The sequence below is a fragment of the Sinocyclocheilus grahami genome, unplaced genomic scaffold (genome assembly GCF_001515645.1).
Source record: "Sinocyclocheilus grahami isolate Dianchi unplaced genomic scaffold, SAMN03320097.WGS_v1.1 scaffold111.1, whole genome shotgun sequence".
Classification (NCBI taxonomy): Eukaryota; Metazoa; Chordata; class Actinopteri; order Cypriniformes; family Cyprinidae; genus Sinocyclocheilus; species Sinocyclocheilus grahami.
The window spans coordinates 912567-936102 of NW_015505290.1; the positions used below are offsets into that span (position 1 = coordinate 912567).

The window sequence follows — 23536 nt, forward strand, 5'->3', positions numbered from 1 at the left end:
TCCCGTCGCCACAGCTCCTGTACCACCGCTGAGCAGCCGGGTCACCGGCTCGGCTCCTCAGCAAACACGTGAATATGTGCTGCATCTGCTGCCTACTTATACTCACTCTGTAATCAGCAGCAGCTGGATGCAATAATCGCATGCCAATGTGCATTGGCTCGTTTAGTTTACACTCGAAGTAGATTGGTCTCTCTAAGCGAGATCTCAATTCGTCGGTCATCCGACATGACGTCTGCGTTCCCTCCTTCAGGGAACGAGGGTTACCATACGTAACCGAGATGTTTTACAAAAACTTGCAGACATTATATGAAATCAGGATGCAGAAACAGTTTCAAATAGGACAAATACTACCTCTGTTTTACAGGAAACATGCAGAGTTGGTAGTATATCATCCACACTGTTGATCAGATTTCTTAACGAGAGTCCAACAGTCTGTAGACAAAAACGTTAAAATGACAGTATGTGAAGCTATTAATGGAAATATTGAGCAAAAACGGCATCAGATTTAAATCAATGCTTTTGTTTTGCCACCTTGACTGGAGAAATGTAATCAGTAGACGGCAGTGTGTTGATGTCGTTTTTCAGCTGCACTACCACTTTCACTATGTCCATGACACACTGGTACACACTGTCCTCTGAGCGGTCCAGCTCAGCTGTAGGTGCAGGCTGAAGGCACATGAAACTGAATTATGTTTCCTATCATTGCACCAGGAAAGTAGAGTCAAATATTTAAAGTGCCCCTATTATGGGTTATGAAAGGTTGCTATTTTGGTTTTGGGAGTCCCCAACAACAAGTTGACATGCATGCAAGGTCAAAAAACACTTTGTCTTATAATATGCATTTATTTTTACCTAGGGTGACCATACGTGCCATTCTCCCAGGACGCGTCCTGGCCAGGATTTGTTTTGGCTTTGTTTTCCTGTTTTCATGCTTGCTGAAGGTAATGATCGAAAAGTAGTTTGACCAATAACCTCAATAACCAATTGACCTCAACATGAAATGGCTTGGGATTCATTTTAAAAACGACTCGTTTCAATGATTCAGAGTCAACTCTTTCTTTCGAGAGACAATAATTTTATGCAAGATGCACTTTCAGATTTAAAACTTTGCAGGATGTTTTCATTCACTTAGAGCTGTGTTACACACTGCATGAAAGGTAATTTAAAACAAATCCATAATAGGGGCACTTTAACATGTACAACCTGCATACTGTACATGCATGTAAAACGAGTCCTTACCTGCACTGCAATTCTGGGTGGTTTTGAAGGAGGTTGACGGAGTTCCGCTTTAAGTGATACAGGATACAGTCAGTATAGCAGGAAATGTTAATATGGCACAAGAATTATATTAATTTTCTCAACAAATATTAAAATGCGATTAATTCTTTAAAATTTGTTAAAATTATCACATGTAGAATGCAGAAGACTTACCATAACTAAGTGGCGGTTCAGGTGTCTGATAATAATAATAATAATAAAAATTATTGGGGTTGTATCTGACCATTACATTTTACAATTTTTTAAAAAAATACATTAGATATATAAAATGAAAATATTATTGATGAAATGTATGTAATAAAAATACAAACCTCCTGAATATTTGTGTCTTCATGAACCATTGGGTCCTGAGAAAGAACAGCAAGGTTGCAATGTATATTACAACTAATATTAAAGGCAAACCTATATTATCATACACAAGAGAATGGTAAATAGTCTTTCCTTCTTACCAGAAGCTTCTCCTCCTTCTTTAACCATTTCGTGTCCTCCTCCATCTGTTCTTTCTGCATCTTCAAAGTATCCTGCATGCGCTCCTTCTCTACCTGCCACAGTCGCTGAGCATCTTCCTTACTGGTTGGCTCGAAACTAAACTCACCCTCCTGCCCCATGCACACACAGAAACTTAAGATAGCTTCTAGTGAAATATTATTAATTATTAAAACAATTTTAAAATCCTCCTGTGAAAGCCAATTATTTTATCATTTTAAAATAAAATTTAAAATAAAATCTAATAAATAATAATGAATGAATGAATGAATGATGCATTTATATAGCGCTTTACTGTGTATTGTTGTACACCCAAAGCGCTTTACAATCATGTGGGGGGGTCTCTCCTCAACCACCACCAGTGTGCAGCATCCACTTGGATGATGCGACGGCAGCCACAGGACAACGGCGCCAGTGCGCTCACCACACACCAGCTACAGGTGGAGAGGAGAGAAAGTCATAGAGCCAATCAAGTGGATGGGGATTATTAGGAGGCCATGATTGACAAGGGCCATGGGGGCAAATTTGGCCAGGACACCGGGGTTACACCCCTACTCTTTACGAGAAGTGCCATGGGATTTTTAATGACCACAGAGAGTCAGGACCTCGGTTTAACATCTCATCCGAAAGACGGATGAGATTAAATATTTAATACAAATATTAAATAATGAAAATGCATAAAAAAGATTCAATTAATAGTGAAAGCAGAAAATGTGATAATAGGCCTAATTTTACCCCAAGACTGCGGCGACGGGGTGGGGATGTAGTTATGGCGAGGATGTTAGTTGAGTCCACAGGTGACTGGTAATCACACGGGCTGGCCAGGTCTGGTGAACTGGCACATAAAGCCTCATTAAGCTGGTGAAAATAAAAGCAGAGCATATCGAATTAATACAACATATACCTAAAACATAATGACATTAATTATTATGTATATTATTTATTAAATTATATTTAGAAAACATATTTATAAATGAATATACAATTAAATATCAGTATTCAAGGATTCTATTTTTACAATAACAATTTAGTGCTTAGTGTCTTGATATTTAAACAAAATGGACACATTACCTGAAGATGTAGACCGACACCAAGGGTATTTCCGAAACGGCTAGTATTGACTCTGGAAGGCTAGAGGTGTAAACAAAATACACTGACTGTTAGGCCAAATGTGCTGCTGTAACTGAGTGTAAGCGCAAACAAACAGCATATGAAAGCTGACAGCTACTTTTGGTGGAGGTTCACTAATGTTAAGCTTGGGCTCCAGGATCCGGGTGTTACGGGCTTTGTCTCTCTCTCTCTCCACCTCTAACTCCTTCTCCATTTGGTGGACATCACTGTTAAAAAGAGCGTGTTGGTTAAAATGTATCTTTTTGATCAAATAAATACAATTTCAGTCGCTGTAGTCCTCTCATGAGTATGTTAGAAGAAAAAAAAGATTCCATATTAAAAACAATGATTATATTACTGTGTGAGTTTTAACTCGGGATCATCAAATTACAGTAGGTAATATTAGGCTTTTTTACAAATGCACAAGATACAGGGCTACATTATTATAGGGCATGAAGGGAGAAACCTGATGTTGCAGGCTAGTTCGGTGAAGGTGGGTCTCTCGCGGGGGTCGTAGCTCCAGCAGCGGGTCATGAGAGAGTACAGGGCAGGAGGGCACTGCTCAGGTTTGGGCAGCCTGTTGCCCTGTTCCAGCTGGTTAATCACATCACGGTTGTCCAGCCAGTGGAACGGCTGTTTACCTCGGCTCATAATCTCCCACACGCACACAGCTGGATGGGAGCAACATGAGAAGATGAAATGGAAGTGAGGGGGAAATCACATGGAATGTTTGATAGATTTTTTTGCATTTTACACCTCTGGTGTTTAGGAATATCATATGATCCCATAAAGATAAGTAAATGTTAAAAGGATAGTTCACCCAAAAATGAAAATTGTCATCATATACTCACCTTCATGTCATTTCAAACCTGTTTGCATTTCTTTTTTTCTGAGGAACACAAAAGATCAAAGAGTTTCAAACTGACTTCCATTTTATTTTTTTGTCTATACCATTCTTCAAAATATCTTCTTTTATTTTCCACAGAAGCAAGAAAGTCATACAGGTTTGGAATGACATGAGGGTGAATTATACTTCAGTTGCTCTATTCTGAAAAAAAGTCTAAAGCTTAAGTAACTGTGTTGGGATCATCTGTCCATGACTTTCTCCTTGCTTCAGTACTGATGGTGCATCTGGAGGGGCAGCACTCTTATGTGAAGCCATCAATCAGAGAAACTGAGTGAAAGCTCAAGATTCATAGAACATGACAGCTGAGTTCCAGAAACAGAGGGCTCTCTGTCTGTCTAGTCATGTTATTTAAACAGTGTTTTAGTGAGGGGCTTCAGAAATAAAATATGTTGATGGCTCAAGCCCAGTATTAAGAATGATATTAATTGAAAACAAATATAAATTGCAGTACAGAAACTTTTACAGTTGTTTTATATATCAACATAATTCTTGCACCAAGAAATTAGATAAAAATGAATTGGCAAATTGTAAAAAGCTGCAACGGAAATGAAAGTCAGTTATTGTATGACATTTTGTATAAATTAAGTTTAATAGTGGTCCTGAAGCGCTGAATAATGTTTGTAAGCATAGGACGGTTAAGCATGCCAAAACTGGAAATTGGATTCATAAAAATGAATTATGTGCCCTGTGAGAATTTTACAATGACTATAAAGAGCCATGAAGGCAATTTTAGAAATACTGGTTTCTGAACACCTTTTCTGTCTTAAAATATATACTGTATAAAATATATATATGCTCAAAATGTTGGCAATATTAATTAATCAAACAAGTGAGTGTCTGTCTAAATTGTCTGTCTAACAGTGTCATTGTTTGGTACAATGGACATGTCAAAATCTGTCAGTTTTCTTCTATTCACTCACCGAACATCCACACATCACTGGCCGCGGTGAAGCGTCTGAAGTTAATAGATTCAGGAGCCATCCATTTGATCGGTAAACGAGTAACAGATGCTGCAGACATAATGCAAGGTAATGAGAAATTGCTATGCTTGTTAAACGGAATATTAAAAAAAACTAAAAATAATATTTAAGAAGATTTTATAACGTGACAGAGGAGTTAAGATGATTATAGTTGCAACAGAGAATGGAATGATGAATCATAAAATTATTAAACAATTCATTACTTTTATGAGTGTGTAAAACAGCTGAGATAACCTTTGTAATATTCTTCATCCTCGATGTATCTGGAAAGGCCAAAGTCACCCAGCTTCACCGACTCAGGTGTGGCAACAAGCACATTTCGTACAGCTATGTCTCTGTCAAGCAGATCACACCAACACAAACAACAAATGACAACAATAATGAAAATGTAAATTCATTAGACCACTAGTGAAAATGATTCTGTTTTGCAGCTTTGTCCATATTAAATTAAATTATCAGCATAAGAAAGTGAGTGAAAAGATGGTTCATTTTACATCATAATCGAAAAAAATCATAAACATTTCTGTTTATTTCCAGGCATGGTCTCTGACTTTTCCGCCCACTGTATGCATGTACTGTAAACAATTTGAGTGATTTCCAAGAATGCTCTGTGTTAAAAATGTAAAAACGTTACTATACATACATTAACCATTAAAACATTTGAGGTCAGTAAGATTTTATTTTTTAAACGAATGAATAATTTTATTCAACTGATCAAAAGTTACAGTAAAGACATTTTTAATGTTACGAAATTTCAATTCAAAGAATCCTGCAAAAATGTATCAATGTTTCCACAAATATATTAAGCAGCACAACTGCTTTCAACATTGATAATAAGAAATGTTTCATGAGCAGCAAATTATTAGGATCCTGCCCTATCTGTCTTGTCTCTGTTTCATGTTTCCTTGTTTGTGTTGTGTGCGAGCACATGGCTCTGTCTTTGTTGTTGTCTGCCATGTGTTCCTCTCGTCCTGCCTCCTTGTTTAGTCCTCGTTTGTTGTCACCTGTCCCTCTCGTTCTCTCCCTGTTTGTCTGAGTGTTTCAACCTGTTCCTCGTGTTCTTCTCTCCTTTATATTGTGCTCCCTTCCTCTTGTGTGCTGTCAGTTTGTTATTCTAACCGGTTGTCCTAACTAGTGTTTGTCTCTCTGCTTGCTAGCCTGTCTCACCTTATATTATACAGAGTAATCCCTGTCTAATTGATTAGTGTGTGTTTTGTTTCTTGTCTGTCCAGTCCTGCCCTGTTCTGACTGGCAGGCTGAGCTACTGGTCTTCTCCCTGGGTCTGCCACGCTGCTAGGCCTGTGCAGTACCTGATACATCACGAGTGTGGAGAGGTGAGAAGTGTCAGGCTACCGTTACTTACCCCAGGCCTCCAGCTTCACTGCTCTCTGGCAGCCTGCCATCCTGGACTGGACTCTGTGGTTGTACACCCAGGCCTGCCTGTCTACAAGTCATTCCCTGCCTAGTGTTGGGACTGTTCACTCCTCTCCTCACCATCTCTCATCTTGTCTGCAAGTCTGTCTAATAAGTCTGTTAACACTCACTCTGCATTTGAGTCCTTCCTCCAGATCCGTGACACAAATTATCATATTAGAATGATTTCAGAAGGATCATGTGATACTGAAGACTGGAGTAATGATGCTGATAATTCAGCTTTGCCATAATTACATTTTAAAATATAGTACAATAGAAAAGTTATTTAAATTGTAATAATATTTCACCATCAAATAAACAAAGCCTTGGTGTACATAAAAATAAAAAATAAAAAAATGTTTAATGTTTGACTCCAACCTTTTGAATTGTAGTATATACCGGATAATAAAAAATGAAAAATATTGAAGTGCATGTTGCACCTGTGGACCATGTTCATTCCCTGCAGGTAAACAAGAGCTTTGCAGATCTGTAGGCTGAAGAGTACCAGAGTTACGTTTGTCAAACTCTGCTGATTTTTTGTCAAGTACTTCCCCAGCTGTAAAAACAAAACAAGTATTTTTAGAAAAAGAGAAAAAAAAAATTCATTAAAGTGAAGCATTACACATACAGGCAATAAAGCTAGACTTTGCACTGCCCTGAGATGCATTTTTTCAGACCCTATGGTGGTTTCTTAAGTTGGTTTATTAAACCATGCACATGTCTGAGTTCACTATTAGTTGACTGCTCAGGCCAGTCATTCAGTACTTGACAAGACGCAGTGTTGTTGATTCATTCAATACTGAACTTCCTGTGAGTTTGTAAACAGTTTATGATGGTTTTACAGAGCCTATAAATGTTAATAGAGCCATATCTATGGCATTCACTTAATTGAGTTTGCTAAATCAATCACAGCGGTTCTGGCAATTGGAATTACACTATGGATTGAAAGGGAATTTTATTGATTTAATTTAAAAGATACGTAAACCCCTCTATCTCATATAATATATTAGCACCCTCCCCAAAATAATCACTCATAGTGACAACATTATTGGTCCTGCAATTTTCCAAAAGATGTGTTTTGACATATAATACAAATAAGAGTGATAACATCCAGCATCTGGGCTGTTGTTTACCTCCCCGTGCTGACACAGCTCCATGACAATCCATACAGGGTCTTCCTCAATCACTCCAATCAGTCGCACTATGTGTGGATGGTCCAGGTTCTTCATGATAACTGAATTCAGATAAAAGAATACAGTTACTCATTATTATATTATTATATTTTGTTTATTTTTGCTATATTTCAAATGTTTCATATAGCTTGTTTCAAAATCTGGGACCCAGATTTTCTGAATATATGAAAACTCATTTAAAATGGATGTATTACATAAAACTTCAAAATGTATTATGTGAAAACTATTTATTAGTATATTATTGCATCATTTTTATAACTTTCTGCTACTGTGTCATTTCCACCACAGCCAACAATTTAACAATTTTGGCACTAAGTTTTTCAAAAGTGAATTCACAGAGACAACAGCAGTGGTTCTCAATCTTTTTGACAAACTGTCCACAACTATATTTTATCCCATGACTTTAACAGCTTATTATTTGTGAGTGTGATTTATTTGAAAATGATAAAAAAAACTTAAAATATTTTTTCTCACATTAAAATATTTTAGCTGCACCTGGAATATCTAGAAAAAATGTATATTCTTTATAAAAATGACCATGGATTTTATTAATTCACTTTTTCAAGTAGCAATCAAACTTTTAAATTTAGGCTTCCTCATATATCATATAATATAATGCTTTGGGAATCTTGATTCTCTTGTGCATAATTTCTAATCAAGCTGTAATTTTTTCACTTAAAATATTTTTTCTCACATTAAAATATTTTAGCTGCACCTGGAATATCTAGAAAAAATTTATATTCTTTATAAAAATGACCATGGATTTTATTAATTCACTTTTTCAAGTAGCAATCAAACTTTTAAATTTAGGCTTCCTCATATATCATATAATATAATGCTTTGGGAATCTTGATTCTCTTGTGCATAATTTCTAATCAAGCTGTAATTTTTTCAAATTATGCAATCATATTTATTGTGTTTATGTGAAATACGCAAAATTATAGATATAATTTTAGCCTTAGAAAGTCAAAGAAGTCCAAAAATATTTAAAATGTTATTTCCACCACAGAATGTTATTAAACCCAATACATCATTTGAGATATGCTAGAAAAAAAACTGACAGTTCAGAAAAAAATGACAGAATTCTTTGGTGATTGATGAGTATACACACTCTTTGTGTACACAAATATAATATGTTGTGATAATTTATAATTATCCACAAAAGTCCACAGTTCCAAAAGTGGCCATAGTTGAAGAAACATCTATTGACTTTAATAGGCTATAATAAGTACCCTGAGTTTTCATTTACATACCAGCTTCACCCACGAACTTCTCTCTGACATCAGGTGCACATTCCTTACAGGTCTTCACCGCAACACTAATCTTTTCCCCATTCTAACCAAGACAATTAAAAATGGTCTATTAAAAAAAATTTAACTAATCATATTAGCTAAGTCACCAATGATGAGATTTGCTAATGTTATTGTAAAACATCCAACAACATTATGCTAAATGAATGTACTGTAAAAGGAAAATCCAGATTTGACCTGCAAAAACATTTTAGTTGTCATTGCATCATCACATGACTAAAGTGTCTAGTACTGCTTGCCTTTTTCTGGTAAACTCCTTCATGAACCTCCCCAAAGAAGCCTTCACCCAGCATATGTTTCAGGATAATATCTTTCCTGGACAGTCCAACCTTTGCTATTTTCGAAACACATGAAGAGCACATCAGTACAAACAATAATGAGCAAGTGCACGATTTTACAGTGATACTGACACTGAACACATAAAAAAACAATTCCCATACATACCAGGTGGTGGCGGCTTTTCATCTGGGATTTCACAGTATATATCAGAGTCTGAAAGATAGATATGATGTTATCACTTTGTCGTGAACTTATCATAATACAGCAAATATCAAGTGTCTGAATTGGATTGCAACTAAAGGAGGGTCTGATACTCACTGCTGTATCTGAAGCTTTCTGTTTTCTTCCTAACAGCAGGAAAGAGTGAACAGCAATAAGGACAGTGAAATAAAGTATCTAAAATGTACGCACAAATCCATTTCACTTTGTGAATTATTTCATAAGAGATGAATGTTGATGTACTCACTCGGAGGGAATTTCAGGAAGAGAGTTGCGCAACTGCACACCTAAGACAGCGAAGATAAATCTCAGTTTGCAAAACAGAGAAATATGGCAATCCCCAAACCCACATTAATCACAAAAGACATGATTCAAAATGCACAACATACATAGGAGAGCTGCCATAAACTCTCAGCATTTCAGAAAAAGTCTAGTAATTAATCTCAGACTTTTTCCAGATGACAAGAATTTAGAAAATAAATAATGATCAATTCCCTGGAAGTAGTTCACACAAGCTCTAACTCTTTTAAATGACTCTTTGTAAAATGAATATTGTCAATCGCAGACATACATTAATTGGGGCTTACCTTTAGGAGATTTACTTTTATTTGGACTGACTATCAAAGATGAGTCTGTGTGGTTAAGCAACCGACAGTAGCCATCGATCAGATCAACCATGTTCTCCGCAATGGCCAAAGACGCCACACTGATGGAAAGAGGCTAGGAATGGAAAAAAAGGTCACGGCTAGTTTACCACAAGAGTGGCATTGTGCATATGAAGTTTAACAACCTAATACTGAAGTGAGAACATTCTCACCTGTTTGGCACCCTCAATTTCGATAAGTAACAATGTTCTGCCGTCAATCTGTGTGTTATATTTGATACTTCGGATCTGTTTAAATTCAGCAAGGCAAACAGCCTAGGGAGAGTAAACGAGCATGAACTTGAAACAACATTTGGACAATGACAACTGGCATGAAAATAAGGAATAAATACTTGATTGGAAATTAAGTATGAAGTTGCTCACGGTGGAGTCTGCTTTGGTACGTTGCCGAATGCCTTTGGGACCAATGACTAAATCCACTGCTAAACTCCAACCTTGCTGTGTAGATTAAGAGGGGCTTTAGTACATTCAATTTAGCACATTAAATCTTCCACTTTGAATAAACCCCAACATTTTTTAACACCTAAGTTGGAGAACTTACCACTAGCTCACAAGGAAATATTTCCTCGTCAAAGTTGGAGAATTCCCCATAGGTCTCGAAGAACTTGATCATACACTCGTCCTCCTTTAGTAATGCATACTGCTGAAACGTTTGCTGGATGAGCTTCCTGAGTTGCTTGGGCTGTTAAAACCAAAATTTTACAGTTTAGCGGTAGAATTTCAGTGTGCTAAGATCTCATAAGCTGCCACTTGTTTATTTTTTCAGTTTATTTTATCATGGTCCTGATTTATTTTAGGGTTTATTTTGACTGGCTAGCTGCATATTATCCATGCATTTTTTTCCATTCATTTAAAAAAAAAAAGATTACATAAGAACAAATATTAATTTATGCTGAATTTAAATGTCTTGGTAAAAGGTTTGCAATTGAAAAAAAAAACACATCAAACATTGAACACAAACAACTTAAAACTTCAATTTTAACTCTGGAAATGGCCTGTTAAAAGAGAAGTTCATTTCCAGAATGAACATTTCCTGATAATTTACTCACCCGAATGTCATCCAAGATGTTCATGTCTTTCTTTTTTCAGTTGCAAAGAAATCAAGTTTTTTGAGAAAAACATCCCAGGAATATAATGGCCCATATAATGGACTTGAATGTAGGCCAACGGGTTGAAGGTCCAAATTTCAAGTTTCAATGCAGCTTCAAATTGCTCAACACGATCCCAGCCGAGGAATAGGGGTCTTATCTAGCAAAATGATCTGTCAATTTCTTTAAAAAAAAATGTATAGACTTTTTAACCCCAAATGCTAGTCTTGCACTAGCTATGCGATGCGCATCCGCGTCTTCACACATTACGTAATCACGTTGGAAACGTCACACGCGGTTAGTTCTTCATCTGTGTACAGTACAGTTCAAAAAGGTAGGATATGGCAAAAACTTCATCTCGTTATCTCCCCCAACTTCAAAATCGTCCGACATCACTGACTATGTTTACATGCGCACGAATAATGCGATTATTTCCAATAATCAGAGTAAGGACTTAATCGCATTATGATGTTTACATGCCAAGAGCAAAGCTCTTCACTCCCATTTACATGCAGTTTCCATTATACGTATTATTCGCTAAGAATTGTGGTTATTTTTTTTTACTGCCATTATTCACATACCCCACTGCACAGCACAAATGATGGACTCAGAAAGAGCAGGTGTGCTGTTTTAATTTATTTACGTCTAATGCAAAACACATTTGTATGGTAGTATTACATGCTTTTTCGGTGCCATAGAAATGTGATGGCAATTCGTTTGCCTACGCTGCCGTCGCGTTCTACTCGCCGTTTCTGGATGAGGGGGAACAGACTGGTGGAAGCGAGTTGTGTTTTCCCCAGAAATGCAATGCTTTCTTCCCCGCCATAGTTTCTAATCTCCGTATTATTACAGGTGCGAGTCACGTCATTTATGTATGTCATAATCACATGCGCACTTTGGTCAGAGCGGCAATACTGCGATTAAGCTGTTTACATGCCTGTTATTTCGATTAAAATCGGCATACGCCACTTATGTTAATACGATTATGCTTGCTGCGATTATGAGTTTAATCGCATTATTTAAATCGAAGTATTGCGTTTACATGAGGTAAAGTTTAATCGCAATATTGCCAAAATCTCATTATAATCGCATTAAGAGGGTGCATGTAAATGCACTCATTGTTTTACCTTTCTTTGAACGTTCGCGTTGTAAACGCTGGGTTGGTACTTATGCCTATGTCACACATGCGTGATAACATAACGTGTGAGGTCGAGCTAGTGCAAGACGAGCATTTGTGGTTAAAAATATATACGTTTGTATTTTCTTAGAAAATGACCAAACGTTTCGCTAGATAAGAGCCTTATTTCTTGGCTGGGATGGTGTAGAGCCCTTTGAAGCTGCAATTCAGACCTCCAACCCGTTGGCCACCATTGAAGACCACCATATGGTGTAAAATACTGGAATGTTTTCCTCAAAAACCTTAATTTCTTTTTCGATTGAAGAAAGAAAGACATGAACATCTTGGATCACATGGCGGTGAGTAAATTATCAGGACATTTTCTTTCTGGAAGTGAACTTCTCCTTTAACTAAATAATGGCACCAGAGAAAAGTGGGAAACAAATCTAACCTTCATACTGTCAATAAGTCCCTTAGGAAAGAACAGGTCCAGACCAACATCTTTTCTAAATAAAAAAGCACCATATTAGCAAACATTTTTTTAAAAATCACCTTTTTAAAATTACTTAAGTACAAATGAAAAATATGAACTTACTCTAGCAAGTCAAAGTTGGACCTTTTCTCTAGACCTTTGGCATTCATGTCTTTATAAAACCTCCTGAAAGACAGAACAAACCAGATATGTGATGCAATGCTCTGAAATTACCTCACAATTCAATAAAAATGTGTACCTAGAGTAATGCAAATTGAATTACTGAATAATTGAACATTTCTCATTTTAATTCTGTGAAAACTCTGTTTAAAGCATTGGAGATATGCACTCAGTTGCTGGTCATGAAGTCCTGCAGTTACACTGGATAATCAGACAATATCAATAAAAGCAAACAGACTATGCTTTTTGTTACCTGATCTCCAAACAGCCCAGCTGAAGTGTCATGCTGTCACTAACTTTGCTAGCATGATGCTGCATGTAGCCACAACGCACCTGCCAGAAGAGGAACGGTACTTACATGAACTGACTAACAAAACATGACCACATACAACCACAGACAGGAAGCAAATCTGGAGATGTTTGCTGACCTGTTGATAGAAATACAAAAGGAACGTCCTGTCCTCTTTTAACCTCTTCATGAAATCAGTGGGAATGTAGCGAATCCTAAGATCATATCTGAAATAAAACACACACACACACATTTATGAAAAGTTCAAATAATGGCAAGTATATTGGTGATATGAGTCAAGATTAACCACCGTCATTCTCCCTCACCTCCACTCCGCCTCGGCGTGATGGCTCTCGTAGCGTAGCTCAACCTCTCCTACAGTCAGGTCTGGATGAAGCCAGTGGAGCTCCTCAGATTTAAGGTGTTTGAGCCTCAGCCCAAAGCATCCTGGGTTTTGCACATTTGGGCCCAAACGCCCACTGATCAGAATAGACTGGATGATAGTCTAATGGATAAGCAAATCACAAGTGTTCAGACATGGCATTCCAACATTTGGCATAATATTACTAGAAATACCATAATTCAGTTTTTCTAGTCATACAGATTACCATTCAAAGATTTGGGGGCAGTAAGATTTTTCACTTTTATTCAGCAAGGGCGCATTTAAAATGACATTTATAATATTACAAAAAATTCACATAAATGTTCTTTTGAACTCCACAATAATATTAAGTACCATATCTGTGTTAAACATTGATAATAATAATAATAAAAGTTTAATGAGCAACAAATGCATATTAGAAAGATTTCTGAAATGTGACACTGAAGACTGGAGTAATGACTGCTGAAAATTCAGCTTTGCTATCACATGAATAAATTAAATTTTAAAATATATACAAATTTAAAAGAGTTACTTTAGATTTTAAAGGGGTGGTTGACTTTTTTTCTAGGCTTGATTGTGTTTATGGGGTGCAGTCTTAACATGTGTAAATCCTTCGTTTAAAAAAAAAAAACTCATTATTTTTCTCATAATTTACCTTTACTCTACACCGCTCTGTCCCTTCTCCTATAAACGCACTGATGATTTCATGCTTTTATGAAGCCCCTTCCTCAGAAATACGCAATGGGCTCACATTGGTTAGCTGGCCCAGTGTGTTGTGATTCGCTAAACCGCCAGTGCATATGTAAATGCTCAATGGTATGTTTTTTTGTTTGTTGTTGTCTCATACTTTTAGATATGCTGTTATTTTTTAAATGCTACTGCTTATGTTAGCTTTTAATATACGGTTTTATCCTGATTAAAGCTTACAATACAGCTTATTTAATACAGTACACTAACCGCATGTTTAATGCTTCTCATAGCTATGTGAAAAATATCTGTCTGTCTATAAACATAAAGTGTATTATTGGAACAGTTCATTGTTGGAGCTGAGCTGATGATCTGAATGAGAGAGAGAGAGAGAGAGAGAGAGATGCAGAGTGTGTACAGAGCAGGGGGACGCTAGGAACAGGATTAAGAACCGCTGCTTTAGATCATTGATTTTGAAACTTGTGAATCGTTAGAAGATAGAATCGCGATTCATATATGAATAGATTTTTACGTGCACCCCTAATTTTCTCTTCCTCTTCTCGAAAGCAGCACAACATGGCCTCGCCCCCTTTGCTGCATGTTCCCGGGGGCGGGGTTTATCTGGGTTTGTGACATCACGAACCTGGGAAGTAACTCGTTGTAGTCCCTACCAGCCATTTTGTAGGCATTAAACTGCCATAATTTTAAAAGACGATATCTCTGTTTGCATTGAACTTTTAGCGTCGTAACTTTGCAGATATTGTTTATGCTCAAACAGCAAAATTACACACTAACTAACGTTAAAAAAGTGAAATCGCAATCAACCACCCCTTTAATAATATTTCACATTATGACTGTTTTTTCACTGCATTTTTTATCAATATATTCAGCCTATAGGTGAACATAAGACACTTCTTTCAAAAACATTAAAAAAAAACTTTTGAGCAGTATTGTATACCTTGATCTGCCATGAGCTGTCACATTTGATCAGTTTGAAGTTTTTGCTGAGGTTGTTGCTGCTGCTGAAGCACACTTTGATGATCTTTACAGGACCGCCATCTCCAAAAGGACCAAGGTCAGGGCTTTTGATGCCCCCATCCCAGTCCTGGGTGGGTACCTTCCAGGAAAGGGTGCTTGCATCACTCGCCATGTCCTCAAAGATATCCACACACCATTACACAATCATCCTATCTGGTAGTAAGGCCAGTTTGGAAACACAAGAACATTGTTTATAGTTAAAGGTGCAATAGGTGATTGTCTTCAGAAACATTTTCTGTTATGCTGGTTGAAAGTCTCATCACATCACGATAGCAATCATTAAGTTAAGTGGTCTAAATGTATTTATATATTCTGTGGAAGGCGTAGGACCAAGACATGTTCGTCCAATCAAAACGCTTTGCATATTTTGCATGTCTCGCTTAGTTAACACACCCGATTCGGATAACCAGCTCGTTAGAAGTGAGCTACGTGCATGAACTGTGTTCCGATCGATATGATCCCTACACAGTGTTCATTGCTCCATCCTCCCTGAGCAGGGGAATTCTGTTGAAGTTTACTTCACTTCGGAGGGCACGAGGACTGGAATTGGGAACCGCTGATGTAGCCTATTGTAGTAATGTTGTCTCTGGTATTCTGGTCTGTGAGTGTATATGCGTTCAGGGGGCGTGGCTTTGGACGGCGATTGCAGGAAGGGTGGGATATTCGCTTTCAGTGCTATCAGGCTAAAGTTAGCATTTTCCAAGATCTCCTACTGCACCTTTAATTGAACCATGTGTGGCATGTGCTACGGCATTTTCCATTAATAGCAACATATATAATACTTTCATACACTTGTACTATTTTGTCTAAAAAAAAAAAAAAAAAAAGCAGTCAATTTAAAAGTGAAAAATTGATTTATGCATAACAACATTATAATTTACAGCATGAAACTAAATATTCATTCTGAGATTTGTTAAAGATGATACATTTAACAATTATTAGTTTTTAAAGATTAACTTTAAGTGAGTGTTAGATGATGGCAGATCTACACATACAAATAAGGGAACTCAGCATGAACAATTATAAATACAATATCAATAGATACAATACATTTAAAAACTCTAAACTCTGATATATGGCATGGAACCCATATAATGTGCATAGCTATTAAGACAACCTAAAACCTTACCAGATTCAAAAGCCTTCACATACCATTCACCTACTTCAATGCATCCATTAGACCAAAGTTTACACTGTGCTTGCTCACAGTGGTTGTGTTTCTGTGCTCAAATAATTATATCTCTCACACCCATGTGATTGTATTTACTGGAATGCAGAGCTGATACAGTATGGACTGATTTGCAGTGTGGTGTCATACTGTTTAGATGGTGTCTGACATAAAATTTAAAGGCACAGCAAGATGCTAGTTTATGAATGTATGCATACAGTATATGTGAGTGTGTGTTTCTGTGTATGTATTCACTTTTAGGACCTGTCTTGCTGTGTTGTTTGCCTGAGGCAATGAATTCCTAGAAGTAAGGCTACATGTCTTTTTTTTAACATACTCAAGCATGACTCTACCTATATTTGTGCACAGACAACTTGAAACAGTCTTGTGCAATGCCTGCATATGACAAAACCTTTGTGTTAAATAATGTGAGATTAATTAGAATCCCTTATTGTTACTATTTTAAAATGTTTCATGAATACCAAGAATAAATGTCTCAGTTTTATTTGGTTTCGGTTTTAAGTCTTCTTTTAAGTGACTAATCGTTTGATTACACAGAGCTAAAGTTACAGTGTCACACTTGAGTAAAGCTGACATTGTTTTTAAAGTTTGGCTAGTTTAAAAAAAAAAATCACCAATGTAGCAACCAGAATGACTTGACTTGTTCTGAAATAGTTAATCTAGCACAGAAAACACGTATGTGGGATTTGACCTCTAGAGGCTATAGTTTTTGCAAGCTAACACCAGCTCCAAGCTACAGAGCACAAAGAGAATACAGGACCAGCACAAGGGAGGAGCCCATATATGAAAACAGATTTATATTTACCTGGGAAAAAAAAGGTAATTCAATGTTAGATTCTAAAACAACAAAGATGCTACAGATTTTTAGTAGTTAGTTTTATGGGTCTAACATTTTTATTAGACATTTATAAGTAATTAAATTATATAAAGTTCTATGCTTTTTTGTTTAAAACATATATGCCCTGACTGAGAGCAGGAAGCAAATAAATAAATAAATATGGATAGACACTCTTGTGTTCTGTTGTTCACATATTGTTTTATATAAGTTGATGTTCTTGTTGATTTTCCCCACTATCATCTCTAAGGGAATAAAGTACACATGCACCTATATAATGCCTAGCTTTTAATTATATAATTGCATGTGGTTTCCTGGAACCTAATCCTCCTCACCTCACCCAAAGCAAAATACGGAGGTCCTGTGTTGCCTTGTCGTTTATCAAACAAGGGTGAAATACTTAGTTAAGAAACGGACAACCTTAAACCCTTCTAAAGACGAAATAAACACTAAGTTAAGGCAGACCACACTGTTAAATCCTCGATAGCAGGTTTCGTGGACAGTGGACAGACTCACACGCACTGTCTATGACAGGGCTGCCCAAACTCGGTCCTGGAGGGCCGGTGTCCTGCAGAGTTTAGCTCCAACTTGCCTCAACACACCTGCTGGGAAGTTTCTGACATACCTACTAAGAGCTTGATTAGCTGATTCAGGTGTGTTTCATTAGGGTTGGGGCTAAACTCTGCAGGACACCGTCACCGGCCCTCCAGGACCGAGTTTGGGCAGCCCTGGTCTATGGAGACACTGGAATGTGCGTGCACAGAGGCCTAACTGTACCTGCGCAGACTTGCCCTCCCAAAACACACATATAGCCTTACATGTATATAAACACATGTAAAAGAGTTTTAATATACAATTATGTCTTTTAAGTAATATTATATCCATATATTACGACAATTTTGTATCCTTCTTGAATACATTGCAAGTTTTGTGATTCTAATGAGTGAACTATTAACAATTTGGTGTGACTATTCTTGTCAAATAAAAGCTAGTGTGATGTTTCGCCCACCGCCATCAACCCTGTATTCATTTAAATTGCTCACTAACCTTGCGAAGTTGTGTTCTTGTTTTTACCTATTTCCTAAAAGTTCCCCAGTCAAAGTCCAGAGCTCTCAGACTCAGGTAGAGAGAGACTGCCGCTGAAGCCACTCCCTTCGCTTGAGTGCACTTCCTATTTTTGGCTCTGCCGTTAAAGGTAAGAGCAAACGGTCACCACTAATAACACGCTGTCATATAGTAATATACACACAGTTGATTAGAAACACCATCTAGTTTGCAAAAGTCTTAATATGTTGTAACAGATATTTCATGGGAAATGCACAAATGTTAGGAATAATAATAATAAAAAAGTCTACCTCATTTTCCTTAATTTTGAACGTTTCCAACAAAAATATTTTTCTACACTCGCCTTCATCATTTATTCTTGTTGTTTTTTTAGACACGACTGACATCTAGTGGCCACCTATAGGAACAACTATTTTAGAGTTTGCCCTTTAATTGTAAGGTGACGCAAAAAGTCAGTAGGCTGATTACATCTGTCATGAACAATAATTAGGCTACTTAATGTTTCTTTATGATGTTTACATTGTTACCTAAACAAATAATCATTAGTGATGTGCGTTGCAATTTTACGTAACACATTTGAATAAGTGAGGGACAATGAGGTACAATGAACTCAAGCCTGTCACATTCTTAGCTTTGATTGACGTTAAATTAACAGTTTTTTCCTCCCACAACAGTTACATTCAGATTAACCTATATTCCCTTAAACGCTGCTGTTGTTCAGTGCTGTTACTATTAACTAAAACTATTTAAAATTACTTTTGCTATTTGAAATAAATGATCAAATATTATGTTGAAAAACTTAAATATTAAAAAAAACAGAAATTCTACAAATTACAAATGTTGCCTTGGCAGGTTAGTGAAATAAATAAGTTTAAGTACTAAAATTTAAATTAAGCTATAGCGATTATAAAAAGAATAACAATTACAAAAGCACATAACAAAATGAGTAAAAACAAAACAAAAATCAAAGCTAAGAAATGAAAGCTAATTCAAAATATTAAAAAATATACTGAAACAGCACTGCCATGGCCCTGCTCTATATCAGCATTCTTGTATTAAAGAATGGGTTAAAGCACCGGAACTGTTGTGGGTTATATCTTAGTTTATTACTGTCTAATGTCTGTGAAGAACACCACAAAAGTTCTGCAACAATAAAAAAACAGAAATTCTACAAATTACAAATGTTGCCTTGGCAGGTTAGTGAAATAAATAAGTTTAAGTACTAAAATTAAAATTAAGCTATAGCGATTATAAAAAGAATAACAATTACAAAAGCACATAACAAAATGAGTAAAAACGAAACAAAAATCAAAGCTAAGAAATGAAAGCTAATTCAAAATATAAAAAAATATACTGAAACAGCACTGCCATGGCCCTGCTCTATATCAGCATTCTTGTATTAAAAAATGGGTTGAAGCACCGGAACTGTTGTGGGTTATATCTTAGTTTATTACTGTCTAATGTCTGTGAAGAACACCACAAAAGTTCTGCAACAAATTTGAAATAGTCATTGAACCATAAACTGTCTGCCTCAGTAGATGGCAGTATATTCCCAACAACACTGGAAAAACATCCCTTCTTCCTCTGTGATGAAAAAAACAGCTGAATGTAATTCTTTGTGCAGTGTCTAGAAAATGACAATATGGTTGATTTCCTGGTCACAGACATTGCATGGACCTTAAACCTTTTTCTGACAGCTTGGCCCCTTCAGGATGAATGAAGCATGCATGAGGGACTCCAGTGCTGTGGGCAGATGGAAGTCACACTGATCAGTCATTAATAATCAGACTGTTTAATGTGCAGAAGAACATTACTGAGGTTACTGCTTCAGTTAGGGTTCTATATTCTACAAGAACAATATTTTTGTCCTGCAATTTTAAAAGTAGGCTATGATCTGTCAGTTTCATTCTTGGATCTTTGATTTGTGTCCGACTATATAATAATAATAATAATAATTTATGCATTTAGCAGACGCTTTTATCCAAAGCGACTTACAGTGCATTCAGGCTATACTTTTTTTTTACCAGTATGTAAGAATTATACTAGACTAAAATTATAATTAAGTTATAATAGACTATATAATGAATATGAAATTAGAGCTGATCCTGCATCAGAGGTTGTGCCTGTTCTGTTCAGTGGTAACTCAGCCAAGAAGAATTCCTACTGTTAGGCTTTAATGGGACACATTTAAATGCTCATTATATTGATGGTCACACCTATTGCTCTTTTTGCTGTCATTCTGTCACCACATTGGCAGAAACGGGTCGAGAAGTCATTTAACTATGCAAACACTCTTTCTGAAGGTGGTACACTGTAAAAGATTATGACATGGATTTACAGTATATACCTTTAGAATATGTTTATAGTAGTAGTTCTACAGTTTACTACAGGCAGCTGCATAGAGTAACTTCATAGTGAACACACTCTGAGAAAAATAATGTAACAAGTAGGGCCCAATGTATTGTGTTAATATTAAAGAATTTTCTGCAATATTTTTGAATTAAGCATTGCATCATGCATTGTGTTGTGTTTTAAGGTTAAAGGAAATGTCCGTGTGTGTGTGTGTGTGTGTGTGTGTGTGTGTGTGTGTTTTGTGCTGCTGGATTTTTTGTTGCTGTTGTTTTTGCTTTCACTATTATATTATATTATATTATATTATATTATATTATATTATATTATAAATACCTAACCTGAATTGATTTCATTGTAAACTCCTAAATTCATTTTATCATAACATATTACTGTTAAATATTGTAAAATCCCGCCATTTGTTTTCACAGCTTAATGTCTATGATTAGGATTGTTATTTTAGTATTATTTAGATAATGTTATAGTTTTTATTATAGTATTTTGAGACATTTTTATTGTTAGCTTAATAGTATTTTTAGTAAAACAGAAAAGCAATTTCATTGTGTCATAATTATATTATTATTATTATTATTATTAAGTTTTTATTAGTTTTATTTCAGTTTTAGTTTCATATAACCCATTTTATTTTCAGTTTCAGTTTCAGTTTTATTTTATATCAAGTTAAAATATATGAACTGTACTAAACTAGAAAATGAAAAATGTTGCATTAGGAACTAGGTGAAATTAAAACGTTTTTTTTTTTTCAGTTTAATTTATTTAGAATAATGAAAGCTTTTTTGAATGGTTTTAGTTTTAGTTCATTATAATAACCCTTTTTGGGATCAGGAACATAAAATGTTGAACAAAGACATGTACACATGACAGTACATTAGATACTGTATGTGTAAAAGTAGTAAATGTACTGATTCACAAGCAAACTAGTGAGCTCTTCCTGATGCGGTTCATTTTAATTAGAGTCAGGTAGCTCTTCCAACATTGCTCAGAGAAACATGTGGGAGGACATTACACCTGTGGCTCATGACACCCCAATTACTGCTTCGCTGCTTATCAGAGTGCAGGCCGGCTATTACTGCTGCTTCCCACTGTACCATGAGGGCAAAGTGTGCTGTGCTGGGTCTTCTATGTCATAATTAAATTAGACTTTATTACAGTGACATTGAGCTTGTGAGCAAACACACACACATACACATGCACTTATATGTCAAGCATCAATGGAATAATGAGAGCTGCACAATCACATCTGCCATCTGTGCTGTTACATATAAACCACCCTAAAATAGAGGAGGACCGTTAATATTCGTAATAATTAATCATATTAATTAGATCATAATAAGTAACAAGGTTTTTTTATTTTTTACTGTTTTGTTAAATTCTCTATGTGATGTACTGAACCCGAGGTCAGGTCTATAGAATTTCCAGAAGAAAATCTGAAATGTATGTAAAACCCTAATGTTTTATCTTGATATGCAAAAAAAAAAACATGCTTTTCTACAAGTATACGTATATATACAGTATATATATTAAATATATACTTACCCCAAACCTCGTGTAATAGTTGTGTATCACAGTTTCCACAAAGATATTATGCAGCACAACAATTGATATTAATTTATATTAATAATGAATGTTTCTTGAGCACCTAATCAGCATTTTGGAATGATTTCTGAGGGATCATTTGACACTGAAGACTGATTAATAATGAAAATTTAGCTTTGCCATCACACATAAATTACATTTTTAAATATATTATTCAAACAGGAAACAGTTATTTTAAATTGTAATAATATTTCATAATATTACTCGTTTTACTGTATTTTTTGATCAAATAAATTCTTGGTCTTGGGGAGACTTCTTTCAAAAACATATAAATATTAGTCCTGGAATTTTGCAGGTCAGTGGATAAATGCATTTATAAACACATATGTAGCAACTATTTTTTCTATTTCAGTATGAGTGGTTCTGGGTTTCTGGAATTCCAGCACATGTTCACCATTCATTACACCACCCACAAACAAAACAGAAAAACTCTGCTCAACAGTTTCCGCTATTTGCCGTAAGTTTGGGGGCAAAACCAGTCATGGTAAAAAGAGGTGCTGACAGGTCGCCATCATTAATTATGCCTATGGACAGACAGTTCACCCTAAAATAGCATAGTTAAGTTAACACGTCAATCCACATTAATGTTAGCAGAAATGAGGTACAGGGTGAAGTCCTTTTCCCTGTGGATCATAGCAGATTATTTATGTTGCTGTTTTGCACATTTAAAGTAATTCTAGAGACGTCTCTTCACTGCACAGAGACACAACTGCACTTGACACAACAGCTAGTGGGAGAAAGAAAAGGACAGAGAGACATTGACAGGCAGAGATAGACAGAGGGCGAAGGTAAAAACTTTAGTTGAAAGTATTTTATATGCAGAAAGTATTCAAACGAGGCATAACTGAAAGAAAAAGACAAGCCCTTACTTGAATTTGGAGCAAGGCCCTGAGCCAGTTTCACAAAGACAAATGTTAAACAAACATTTGGATGAAGTTACCAAGCCAATTTCTAGATATACAACGGGTTTATTTCTCAATATCCTGTTGGCTGTCTGGACAGATTAGACAGTAGGACTTCTGGGACAGGGGACTCACAGACTGCGGAGGGAATATGGCTGAGAGACTCAGTGAGTCCCGTCACAGTCATGCCTTGAGACGCACACACACATACACAGGGGACCTGAAACGCACTGATGTGTATCAGCTTAGAATGCCCCTCCCTCCAAAACACAAGGGCCAAGTGTGTGTATGTCTGGAGGTGCACTTCTCATGAAAGTGTACTATTGTGAATTTCACTCCTTATACTGTGAGAGCATGTGACTTTTTTCACTGAGAAGATGTTACTTGTCTAACACAAGCTAACTAACCATCTGTTTCTGTGCTGTTGTTCATAAATGCTAACAGATTTGGACATTTAATTGAGATTATTCCAACAGGATGCTATACA

The 23536-nt window shown here is 36.1% G+C and overlaps 1 protein-coding gene across 2 annotated transcripts in view; it reads right to left on the reverse strand.

The window, feature by feature from the left end:
- The window catches only part of ptk2bb (protein tyrosine kinase 2 beta, b), a 22847-nt gene extending 4604 nt beyond the window's left edge, over positions 1 to 18243 (reverse strand). The window contains exons 1-30 of one of the 2 annotated variants that reach the window (XM_016277385.1): positions 18191 to 18243; positions 15013 to 15245; positions 13312 to 13490; positions 13125 to 13212; positions 12950 to 13029; positions 12640 to 12702; positions 12496 to 12550; positions 10381 to 10521; positions 10203 to 10277; positions 9993 to 10094; positions 9763 to 9895; positions 9423 to 9462; positions 9275 to 9303; positions 9122 to 9169; positions 8917 to 9011; positions 8621 to 8702; positions 7308 to 7408; positions 6615 to 6730; positions 4996 to 5096; positions 4702 to 4791; positions 3341 to 3545; positions 2993 to 3101; positions 2836 to 2895; positions 2500 to 2622; positions 1728 to 1877; positions 1590 to 1625; positions 1432 to 1456; positions 1240 to 1286; positions 532 to 666; positions 352 to 432 (exon numbers count right to left, since the gene is read on the reverse strand). In XM_016277385.1, the coding sequence (XP_016132871.1) occupies positions 352 to 432; positions 532 to 666; positions 1240 to 1286; positions 1432 to 1456; positions 1590 to 1625; positions 1728 to 1877; positions 2500 to 2622; positions 2836 to 2895; positions 2993 to 3101; positions 3341 to 3545; positions 4702 to 4791; positions 4996 to 5096; positions 6615 to 6730; positions 7308 to 7408; positions 8621 to 8702; positions 8917 to 9011; positions 9122 to 9169; positions 9275 to 9303; positions 9423 to 9462; positions 9763 to 9895; positions 9993 to 10094; positions 10203 to 10277; positions 10381 to 10521; positions 12496 to 12550; positions 12640 to 12702; positions 12950 to 13029; positions 13125 to 13212; positions 13312 to 13490; positions 15013 to 15204 (2781 nt within the window). In that variant the 5' untranslated portion in view covers positions 15205 to 15245; positions 18191 to 18243. Of the gene's footprint in view, positions 1 to 351; positions 433 to 531; positions 667 to 1239; positions 1287 to 1431; positions 1457 to 1589; positions 1626 to 1727; positions 1878 to 2499; positions 2623 to 2835; positions 2896 to 2992; positions 3102 to 3340; positions 3546 to 4701; positions 4792 to 4995; positions 5097 to 6614; positions 6731 to 7307; positions 7409 to 8620; positions 8703 to 8916; positions 9012 to 9121; positions 9170 to 9274; positions 9304 to 9422; positions 9463 to 9762; positions 9896 to 9992; positions 10095 to 10202; positions 10278 to 10380; positions 10522 to 12495; positions 12551 to 12639; positions 12703 to 12949; positions 13030 to 13124; positions 13213 to 13311; positions 13491 to 15012; positions 15246 to 18163 lie in introns of both variants that reach the window. The other variant, XM_016277384.1, reaches the window with a different exon arrangement.
- Between the last annotated feature and the right edge of the window lie 5293 nt (positions 18244 to 23536).